This window comes from Theobroma cacao, chromosome 9 (assembly GCF_053813885.1).
Source record: "Theobroma cacao isolate CCN51 chromosome 9, ASM5381388v1, whole genome shotgun sequence".
Taxonomy (NCBI): domain Eukaryota; kingdom Viridiplantae; phylum Streptophyta; class Magnoliopsida; order Malvales; family Malvaceae; genus Theobroma; species Theobroma cacao.
The window spans coordinates 50,352,026-50,363,633 of record NC_142647.1 but is presented as its reverse complement, the minus strand read 5'-3'; the positions used below and the strand labels follow the sequence as shown (position 1 = coordinate 50,363,633).

Genomic DNA, 11,608 nt, shown 5'->3' with positions numbered 1-11,608 from the left:
GTCTCACACACACAAGCGCACATGGGCTTAAATTCAAAGTGCCACTACTCCATATTATGTTCTCTATGTATAGGAATAACAATTACAAGTTACGACCTGCAAGCCCTCAGCTCCCGTTTCATGGCGCAAATTACTGAAGGCATGTGCCACATGTATAAAGTAAAATAAAAGCCTCTTCGGGTGGGCGAATCGAGGATCGGGCTCCTCTCCTATTTGTACCTTAACTGAAGAGGTCGGCTACTTTAGCCTTAAACTTCCACCTCAACTAAAAGATCATCGAGAGTTAAGGGTGTTCCACGTGAACATTCTACAAATTAAATTAGTTTTAATTGATTAAAAAAGGATGACTATTAAGGACGTTCATAACAGAACCTTAATAAACTTAATGTTTATCACATAATTTTCCATCCATCTCGATTAGAAGAGCAAATAGAGCAACGAATAAAAAAGAAGAAGACACTAGGCCAAATTTAAGAGAAAATTGGTGTTTTCCATGGACAGATGATTTGTGTGCTAAAGAAAGATGAAATGACGCAGAAATGGCAGCCAAATTTAAGTTTCATCGAGATAGGGGTTGATCCCTTCTCGGTCCTATTTGATCTCGACGCATTCTTGTTTGGTTTTATCAACCCAAACCCACAAGTCTGTGCAAATATTGGCTTATCTCTTTTACATCGGGCATAGATATTTGTCCCAAGTCCCAATCCATGTATCAAGTCCATGCATGGTGCGTTGGACCCATGGCGCACTACTTTCCTTCACAAAGGTCGAGAACAAGCAAAGTCCTGCCAAAGTCTTTGGATTCCCATCATCGACGTCTACTGCAGAGCAATTTTTCGTTTCTTAATTTGGACACATTATTGGAAGCGTTATAGAGTGAGAGATTCGTTGTTCCCTTGCGTTTTTCTTTTTGTTGGGGAGATAACCTTGGATAGACCTTGACGACTATATAGGGAGCCTCGGAGTCAGAAAAGAAGCCCATACTCTGATACTCAGGCGGAGCATCAAAAGGTTAGTTGGGCCATGGAACAAGGACCACCTCCGCCAGCAGAAGCACCAAGCGCTTACCCTTACCCTTACCCACCCTCGGGCTTGGCTTATGCTAATCCTGGTTCGGTGATTGGCCCTCAGTACTGCTGTCCTCAACCTGTTGATCTAGCTATCGTCAGAAAGGTTTTGACCATTACGGAGGGCAATTTCGCTGTCACGGACATGAATGGAAATATCATGTTCAAAATCAAAGGCAAATTTTTAAGCATCCACGACCGCCGACTCTTACTTGATGCTGCCGGAAATCCCATCTGCACTCTTCGACCCAAGGTTTTGTTGTTGCATATTTTAATTAATTTCTTCAAAAATTAAGAAATATACTCTTCACTTAATCAATGCTTAAGTTGTCCATGTGTTAATTTCAACCATATCTGCCTTTGTTCTCAGATAATGACTGTTCATGATAGATGGCAAGTTTTCAGGGGAGAAAGCACTGAAGAAAAAGATGTCATCTTCACTGTTAAGCGATCATCACTGATCCAACTCAAGACCAAATTGTATGTGTTCTTGGCAAACAACCAAAAAGAGGATGTTTGTGATTTCAGGGTGGAAGGTAGTTGGCTGGAAAGATCCTGCGTCGTATATTCTGGAGACTCTAACACAATCCTGGCTCAAGTAAGACCCTGAATCTGATCCACCATCGGAGCTTACTTTTCTCTAATTACACACTGTATATACTATGTCCTTGGATTTCATTCTCATATACTAACACACACGTACATGCATACACACCTAATATCGGAAAAGGTTTAAGTGCAAGTGTTGATTCTCTCTCTTTCCATGTGTGTGTGCAGATGCACAAAAAGCACAGCGTTGAAGGCGTGTTGCTCGGAAAGGACAAGTTTATGGTCACGGTGTATCCCAACGTGGATTATGCCTTCATTGTGGCGCTCATCGCGATCCTTGACGGGATTAACAAAGAAAGCGATTCGGAGTGATGGGAATTTCAGATGCAGACATCATAATTTAATTCAGCAATCTTTATGTACTAAAACTAGAAGCTATAACTGTGTCAGTGTGTTAGAATAAGGGAAGCCTTACTGCGTCGTTGATGCTTTGGTTTGTTCTCTAATTAGGAGTATTTGCTGTCGGGTAATTACCTTAATTTTGGCTTTTCACTGCAATAAACATATTATTAATCAAGATGCCTACTGGCTGCTTCACTGTTTGTTTGTGTGCTCAGTTCCTATGTATAGTTTCTCTTTTCATCTGGCCATAGCTGGGTAAAGTACGGCTAAATACGTTTAACCTAACTATTCATCAATCATTTCAAATTAAAAAGAAAGGCCTAACTTGCTCAAATTTATATATAAAATGATGCATTCTTCGTACATACAAACTGGGCAGATAGCTTCAGCGTTAAGCGGACCAGAAAGGAAGATGCATGTTTGAAAAAATTAGAAAGTTAAATTCTTCATAATTGATCAACATAAAGATAAGCATGAGATGGACATTTCCCACCATGAAAGTCGCAGTTGTCATTATGTTGCATGGATCCCACAATCCCCACGAATCCCATTAACGTCATGTTTGGTTGAGCCATTTCCCCTGTATTCCTTATCAAATTTTCTCTCCTCCTTTGGTTGGCTTTTCGGGGAAGGAATAGCCATTTCAAAAAGAATAACTTTTCTTCAAAATTTGGTAAAAATTTAAAATAGTTAATATTACCATCTTCATGGTATTAACTATTCCACAATCATAGAAACAAAATCCAAACATTTTAGACTAAAATGTCTTTATTTATTTTTAAAAATTACAAACTTAAAAGTATAAAATTAAAGATTTTAAATTATAAATTAAAAAATTATTAATATTTTTATATTTTAATTATAATATATTTTAATAATAAATAAAATATTAATATTTTAAAAAATATTGTTTTTTAAATTATTAAGTGAAAATATAAATTAAAAAATGAAAAATGCAAATAGAGAAAAAATAAATCTTATTATAATAAAAAGTTTAAGTTATTAATTATATAATATAAAATATTTTAAATTTAAAAATTAATTAAAAATTAATATTTTAATCATAATAATATTAAATTATAAAATAAAATATTAATATTTAAATGACCGATTATTAATATTTTAAATCAATTATAAATTATTAATATTTAAAAATAAAATAAAAACAAATAATCATAATAATATTTAAATTATAAATAAAATATTAGTATTTTATAATGTTAATGATTAACTTATAAATAAATTATTAATATTTTAAATAAAAATATAAATTAGTAATATTTAAAAGATAAAATTAAAATAAAAATAAATAATCATAATAACATTTAAATTATAAATAAAATATTAATATTTTAAAATAATAATAATTAATTTATAAATAAAAAATTAATATTTAAGTGATAAAGTATTAATATTATAAATAAAATATAAGTTATTAATATTTAAAAAATAAATTAAAATAAAATAAATAATCATAATAACATTTAAATTATAAATGAAATATTATTATTTTTAATACTAGTTATTAAAGTAAAAATAAAATATTAGTATTTAAACTATAAGTTTTTAATATTTTTAAATAAATTATAAATTATTAATATTTAAAAATAAATAATCATAATAATATTTAAATTATAAATAAAATATTACTATTTAAAAAATAAAATAAAATAATCATATTTATAATAAAAAGTATTTTTATTTTTTTATTTTCTACTCATTTTTTATTTTAAAGTTATTGTTATCAACAAAATATTGTAATAGATTATAATAATTATTTTTATTCTATTTTATTTATCATATCAAACTACGTAATAACTATTTTATTTTATTTTTATTTTATTCTATTCTCACTTCACAATTATTTTATTTTATTTTTATCTATTCTACGAACTAAACTTGTTATAAATATAAAGATAACATCTTTTCATTTCATCAATTTTTTACCTTCACATCTTAGAATTCAGATTTATTCCCTATTTTAAGCATATGCAGAAGAAATTGTAATGGAGCAATAAGCACAAATTAACTTGGATTTCCAGCTGCTTCTCAGTAATTAGGAAAACGTGTCAATACTCGGCATAGCCTCATTCTTCCTACATAAAGTAATTAATATGAAGAAAGGGGTCGATGTTGCTGAGCCACAGAGAGAGGGAGAGGTGGAGGCAGCAGCGGACATGAGACATGGTTGCGAGAAGGTGCGAAATCCCAAGCTTTTGACATTTTCAAGCCAGTAATCATGAACACGTTGTCCATACCGTGTTGGATCCTGTTTTCATCACATGACGCATTGCGCGTATATGTATTCTTAATTACTATTCCTAAGCTACGCGCTCTATCAGCTTCAACCACTACTAAATAAATAAATAAATATATATATATATATCTCTGATTGTGACATTAATTTTCATGTCCAAAAAATCAAATTATTCGGACGGTTTAGATGTGAACATGATTAAGAAAAGTAATGGTACCCTCCCCACAAATTACGCTACTCTTTTAATTTCGTATCATGTCTGCTCATTAACAAGGACGCTGCCATGTATACTTCTGATATTCAATGATCACCTACCTAGCCACAACATGGTGATTAATCTTTTATCTTTCATCAATTCTATAACTAATTAATGCAATTTTAAGGATGACATTGATACATATATATATGGTGGCTACTTGCTGGGCCTAGGCGTCATGCCTAGTGTACGTAAGTATTAAGCAATTGCTCAATCCTATAGCAATCTTTTCTTGTTCCTTGATGCCATGTTTGATCGGAGAAGAACAGCTAAGCAGGTGATTCTGTGCTTCGGAAAACTGTAATGATTAGCATAGTTGGAAGAAGAAGAAGAAAAAGAGACACACAAATCAGTAGTGTACCATAAAAAAAAAAAAAGGAGATAATATACTCTGGATCAAGGCAAATCTGAGATAGGATTTAGGAAGTGAGAGGGATTATGATTTAGCAAACCCGAGTAAGAAAACAACAAAAAATTAAGGATGGATTTACAGTCGATGGAAATTCAAGAAGTGGTTGATATTATCCTTTGCTCAAAGACAAAACAACACTTGTTGTTTCATCCATCAGTCAACTAACTAAAGTTGCATCGCCACAGAGTCATGACAGTCACACCCACACCCAAACTGAACTACTTGTTTCTGAAAACATCTACAAACCTTTCTCTCCCTCTCATCATTTTAAGGTTTTGACACATTTTGTTTCAATTTCATCAGGCGGCAGCATGGCAATTAGCAAGAGACGGAATTCAATGGAAATAGTTTTTTGCCGAATGCAATGAGAGAGATGGATTTGACCATTAGGTGGCACTACTTGCATATTACTGATTAGCCAGCCGTCCGGCCATCCCTGAATTTTTAATCTATTTTGGAATTGTCATCTCCAGTCAGCTCATAAAATCTATATATGTATACAATACAGAATAGAAATATAGAATTACAGATAGAACTGTTCCCTACCCTTCCCTCTGCTGCTTCAATCTTCCCCTGGCACTTTCATTCTTATTAATAATTATACTTAATAAATTATTCTACTTTTCCTTTTTCTGAAAAAGAAAGAAATGGGCAAATGGTAGTCATTAATTTAAATAAATTTAAATTTAATAAATAATAATGAGTAAAGATGTGAGTTTTGACTTTGTGGCATACCCATGTGAGCAAGGATGGACATTAAAAACAGCTGCTTTTCCCATCCCTGCCTTTCTTCAGTCTAGACTGTAGACAGCTCCACAATCTTCTCTCTCTCTTCTTTATCTTCACAGAGGCAAGTAGGCAACAGACAAACACTCAAGGGATTCAGAAACCTATCCAAAGCCTCTTTCTTTTTCTGTAAGTTGTTTCCTTCCTTTCTGCTTCTTCAATATCCCCGCCTGCTAAAATTCTTCTTTTAATTTTGCTGCTATTTTCTCAACAATTCAATTAGCATTTAGGAATAATTTTCTGGGTTCTGGAACTGAGATAGGCCTCCTGGTTATTTCATATCTGCCTGCCCGCGTCTTTGTCAAATAATTTAGATATTATGATGTGGAAAACGATCAGGTTCAGGCCTTCAGATTTTGTTCCTTTTCTATGTCTATCTACTCTATTAATTAACTTGGATAACTTACGATTTTGGGGAAAGTGTTGCTATCTGATTAAGGTTTTCTTCTGTTCTGGTTGAGCCATTTCCGTTCCAAAATTTTGTCTTGTTTGCGAGTAAAGTTTCTTGTTTTTCTTTGTAGTTTTCTTTGCTGTGAGAGTCAATGCGTGGAAGGAGCTGGACGTCTCGTTCCGACAGTTGTAATAAAATTCCCGCGAATTACCACTACTATGTTGTATATTTTGTCTTTCGAGTCGAGAACCACTGGACGCGCGCTATTTCTGCGCGTGGCCTCACCTTCCATCTCCTATAATGATAGTGATACAATAATTAGAAGCCCTCCCAGTCCCAGTCCCAGTCCCAAATTTTGTACGTATTTAATACCACTGATTTGCACTGTTTCTCTGAACCCAGGTTTTGTACATCACCTCATCATCTCACTTCCCACCAGCTTACAAAATGGCGAATCCTGTGGTAAGAAATTAATCTGTTCCTTAATCTTATCGTGAAATGTTCTTCAACTGACTATATCCACAATACTTTTACCCAGAGCTTCATTTGCAAGCTTTTAGCGTCACTTTCCTACTCGCCCTCTATTATACTCAAGAGTCTAATCACACTGTGTATAATTTCCTCAACTCTTCTACTATGATTCTGATCAAAATATCAGCATAAGCATAGTCTTATCAATTAATGCTGCAAGTTGTTCTTGCATTCTGAACATCATAAAATTTCAGAGCAACCTTTTAATGCTCTTGTTTAATTTTGTGCCCACTGGTGTCCTTGTTCTGACAAGTTGTAGTTTTAATGGAAGGAGCCCTTCTCATATGCGGAATGAATTAAGAGATTCTCTAGAGATTTTTGCTTGCCTCACCAAATAACTGTTGAAATTGAGCACAATGAACTAAACCACTTCCAAGAAAAACTGAGCACTTTATTCTACCATCTTATGTTCTAGCATTATCAATCTGCGCTGAAGATTTTCAAATCTTAGTTGCATAATTCTGTGTTTTGTTTTCTTTCTTTAGGGTCATATAACTAAAAGTATGAAGAGAACAGAATCCAGAAAGTCACATTCATGGTGGTGGGATAGCCACATCAGCCCCAAGAATTCGAGGTGGCTGGCAGAAAATCTTGAAGGTAAGTAAGGTGCTGTTATACCTCCCTTCCAGAGATCAGGGCAGCTTATACAATCTCTCTTTCTTTCTCTCTAACTTGGAAAGGAGTTTGGTCAAAGAACATAAATTATAGCAAATAATATATCAACACTTTTTTTGTTGTTTAGTTTGTTGCGACCGAAATGAGATGTTATTATAAAATGCGGTAAATCTTATTTCTCTCTATGTTTGGCAATTGTTGTTTCCATTTTGTGTGTTTCCTTTCCTTTCTTATATGCACATAAAGAGTTATATTCTTATGAAATATCTTTTGTTGAACTAAATTCTTTGTTCAAGGTTCTTGATCTTTGTTTGGTTAAAGTGAAGACTTTGTTAATGTTCTGAAAGAAGCAAAAGTTTATACAGGATAAAGTGGCACAAGTAATGTAATATTAACCATTTCCACTGCTTTTCCTTGTACTCTCACTCTAGTGGTGTAGATATTCCCAATCCCATCTGCCTACCTTTTGGGGTGGGACTAGGCGTTTTGCTTCTGCATCTTCTATTTAAAAAAAAAAAGTACTTGGATTCTGAAATCATTTGAATGCCAAAATGTCAAGCAAGAAAATAACAAATGATTGCTGACTACAGAAATGGATCGTAGCGTCAAGCGAATGCTGAAGCTGATTGAAGAAGATGGAGATTCATTTGCAAAAAAGGCTGAGATGTATTATCAGAAGAGGCCAGAACTTATATCTCATGTCGAGGAGTTCTACCGCATGTATCGTTCTCTGGCAGAGCGTTATGATCAACTGATGGGAGAATTGAAGAAGAATATTCCATCAGACCTCCAATCTCAGGGCTCTGGCATCTCTGACATTGGTTCTGAATTGCCCTCTATTTGGCCCTCCCCAGATCAAAGGCTGAGTCGTCGCAAATCTGGCCCACGAGCTGCTGGTTTCGATGTCTTCCTTGGTTCTGGCGGGAGCAGCTCTGATGTATACCAGAAAGAAGGAGATGAGTCATCTTCTCTTTCAGATTCTGAACCAGAATCTGATGATTCCTCAGTCAATAATTACTCAGTTTTGTCAGGGAATGGGGGTGACCAAGGGGTGAGGAAAATGATTGAATTGGAGATTGAGCTCCGTGAAGTGAAAGAGAAGCTACGGGTGCTGGAGGAAGAGAATACAGATGGCTCAATAACCGGATCAAAAATTGATAATTCTGATCTTCTTGCTAGAATTGGAGAGTATGAGGAAGAACTAAAAGTTGCTAATAAAAAAATACAGCTTTCTGAAGAAAATATCACTTTGTTGAGGATTGAGCTCCAAAAATATAAACCGCAGGAAACAGCTGAGGATGAATCCTCAGAAGAGGAAAGTGTCAAGATGCACAGGGCTGAGCTGGAGATACAGGTAAATCAGGCATCAGAGCCTCAAGAAAGGATTAGTGTATTGGAGAAAGAAGCTCAACACCCAGATGGCAAGATGCAGGTACTGGTGGAAGAGCTGAGAATCACAAAAGAAATGGTCCGGAATTCTGAGAAAGAAATTGCTAGTTTGAAGCTTGAGAAGAAACAATCTGATGAAAAAGTTCAAAATTTGCAGGCTCAGCTTGATACGGCTCAAAGGGAGATAATAACATGGAAATCCAAACTGAATACAGAGAAAAGAGAGGTCTCCAAGCTGCAGGAAAGAATGGCTAGGTTAAAGACTAGTTTATCAGACAGAGATCATGAGATCAGGGATTTAAAGATAGCTGTATCTGATGCTGAGCAGAAGATTTTTCCAGAAAAGGCTCATATTAAAGCTGAAATATCAAAATTGTTGGAGGAGCGGACTTGTATGGAGGAACAGCTCCGAGAATGGGAATCACGTGGTCGTTCCATGGAGGAGGAGATCAGAAAAGCTGTGAACGGAAAGAGAGAATCGGAGGAGAGGTTTCGCAGTGAAATTGAGCTGTTGAAAATGGAGATTGCTAAGAGAGGTGATTGCATTAAAAGTTTAAATGAAAATATTGAGACTTTAAAATCAGAGATAGACGAGCATAAGGCCCAAGTTGATTCACTCAAAACAGAGGTTAGTTCGAGGGATGATCAGATTGATCAAATGGACAAGCATCTGCACCAATTACATATGGAACACGTGGAGCTACTCGCTAGCGCTCAAGGAGCACATAAACTGGTGGAGGAATTGCAAGTAAGAGCTAAGGAACTTGAGGATGAGATTGAGAGGCAAAGAATCGCAATATTGGAAGGAGCAGAGGAGAAGCGTGAAGCTATAAGGCAACTTTGCTTCTCCCTTGAGCATTACAGAAACGGATATCATATGCTTCGGCAGGCATTTGTCGGGCACAAGAGAGTTCCAGTTTTGGCGACATGAGTTTGTAATGCTGCATGGCACTGTTTCCTCCATTCTTTTGTTTTAAGCGAGAGTCCCTAGATTTTCTTACTATTTCCTGAAGGTGGCTTTGCTCATATCCCGCTGCTTGTGTAATGAGCATACAGAAAACAGAAGTGCCCTTACATTGAGGGATGTAGAGTGGTTCGGGTGAGTATAAAAATCTTCATAGATAGGTTGGACTTTGCAGAAATACTGAAGTCCTCGAGTACTCATTTAGGTCAGTATTTGCATGCTCTGATCTTGAAGCTTGATATGTTTGGTTTTGTTTGTGTAATGGCTTCGGCTTGGGTGCCAAGTAGCTGTATGATTCTCTTATCGTGATCGGAAATGGAAGGTCTTTGCAGTTTGCGGCTACCTTCAGCAAAAAACGGAAATGGAAGGTCTTTTGCACTTTGTGGCCACCTTTAGCTAAGAGTTTAAAAATCGCGCCAGCTGGGTGTACGACTTTCTGCTTGGGAAACAGTCTCTCTATCCACTGCGCAACATAATGGTTGTGGGGTGTCATCCCAACAACTGAATGAAGTTTCCTTTCGCCCGTTAAATATAAGCGGGGCCACTGTTATGCAAGTGATATCACGTGACACCTCAATTGCCAAAGGTTTTTAGTACGAGGAAAAAGTAAATTTATTAAAAAATAATTTATATACTAATATTTAAATATTAAAAAATAAAAAAATTTATAATTTGAAATTTAGATTATTTTTTAAAAAAATTTAAATTTACTTTTGGGACTTGTAGTCCTTTTTCTCGGTTCTTGATTACGTTTTTTACTTTTTCAAAATAATTTATGTAAATTTTAATTATTTAATTGTAAATAATTTTTAATTTAAATTAAATTTTTAAATATTTCATGTTTAAATATTTTTTGATTAATTTGAGAGTTTGAGATTTGAACAAAATTTTTTTAATAAAAATAATATTATATATCAAATAATATCTTGAGTTATTGTAAATATATTATTTGATTATTTAATTTTTATATTTAACTTTACGTAGTTTGTAAATATTTATACTTAATTTTGATCAATGAATAAAAATTTATCAAATTATTAGTTGTTGAATATAATAATTAACTATACAAAATCATATTTTATTTAATTTTAATATTTTAATTTATGTTAATGAGAAATGAATAGTAATTTTTAACAAATTTTTAAATAATAAGTTATAAAAAGATATTTTAAAATATAAAATAGTATCTCACAAAACTCAAGTTTTGGACAATAATAGCATAATTTTACTAATAATAATATTTAATAATCTTCTAAACAAAGTCGCATTACTTTTTCGGTAGATCTAGATTGAAAAAAAAAATTAATTATTATTATTATTATTTTAATTTTGATATAATTAAAAAATTAATTATTATTTTAATAAAACAATTTCTAAATCCCTCCTTATCGTTAATCTGTCAATTTTCTATTCTGTCACACTTGTTAAATTCCACACCCGTACCTGGCTGCCTCAGCACAGCAGAAATCCAAGCATACAAAATTTCGGGAACATCACAGGAGACTTGTTAAGATGATCAAGTTTGACAGGGAGACAGCAGCCATCGACCCGGATTCACACAATCCGCATCTGTCACCCATTAAACCAGGATATGAAACAAGCCTTGATTAATATCAGCCCAAAAAGTTTGTGGCCCAAAATTCTAAGACTTGACGCTGTCATTATTTCTGTCACTTTGTTTACGTCATTATTTCCGATATAATAGCTCTACCGACCCCCATTGGCCGCCATTGTCCGCCATTGTCAATTGGTCAATTGGTATAGTAATATTCAATTTATTTTAGTTTGGTCCAACATTTCAATTATACAAGGACAGTGAACGATCCAGATTTTGTCAAAGGGAGGGAGCAGGCAGCTATAGATGTAGTATAGGCGTAGTGTGACCTAGCTACATAAACTTCATAAAAACAAGAAAGATATTAATGGAGAAACCCTTACAATCCCTTGATCTATTTTCTTTTCGACAATAATGGTAACAGAGTGAAGAGA

General features: G+C 34.3%; 2 protein-coding genes and 1 long non-coding RNA gene across 5 annotated transcripts; 2 read left to right on the top strand and 1 right to left on the bottom strand.

The window, feature by feature from the left end:
* The first annotated feature begins 799 nt into the window (after positions 1 to 799).
* On the top strand, positions 800 to 2,193 carry LOC18591098 (protein LURP-one-related 10-like). Its single transcript, XM_007017031.3, has 3 exons — positions 800 to 1,320; positions 1,438 to 1,665; positions 1,845 to 2,193. The coding sequence occupies exons 1-3, from the start codon at positions 1,024 to 1,026 to the stop codon at positions 1,986 to 1,988; spliced, it is 669 nt and encodes a 222-aa protein (XP_007017093.3). The 5' UTR covers positions 800 to 1,023; the 3' UTR covers positions 1,989 to 2,193.
* A 3,128-nt stretch (positions 2,194 to 5,321) lies between these two features.
* On the bottom strand, positions 5,322 to 5,811 carry LOC148761074 (uncharacterized). Its single transcript, XR_016028326.1, has 2 exons — positions 5,679 to 5,811; positions 5,322 to 5,575 (listed from the first exon to the last, which is right to left on the bottom strand). It is a non-coding gene; the product is annotated as an uncharacterized LOC148761074 (long non-coding RNA).
* NET4B (Kinase interacting (KIP1-like) family protein) lies at positions 5,710 to 10,196 on the top strand. 3 transcript variants are annotated; one of them, XM_088809660.1, is made up of 5 exons: positions 5,726 to 5,858; positions 6,251 to 6,308; positions 6,523 to 6,582; positions 7,137 to 7,248; positions 7,857 to 10,196. In XM_088809660.1, the coding sequence occupies exons 3-5, from the start codon at positions 6,568 to 6,570 to the stop codon at positions 9,584 to 9,586; spliced, it is 1,857 nt and encodes a 618-aa protein (XP_088665786.1). In that variant the 5' UTR covers positions 5,726 to 5,858; positions 6,251 to 6,308; positions 6,523 to 6,567; the 3' UTR covers positions 9,587 to 10,196. The 3 variants fall into 3 exon arrangements, with proteins under 3 accessions (XP_007017091.3, XP_017982990.2, XP_088665786.1); XM_007017029.3 differs by lacking the exon at positions 6,251 to 6,308 and having other exon boundaries at positions 5,710 to 5,858; XM_018127501.2 differs by lacking the exons at positions 6,251 to 6,308; positions 6,523 to 6,582 and having other exon boundaries at positions 5,710 to 5,858.
* Positions 10,197 to 11,608: the final 1,412 nt, after the last annotated feature.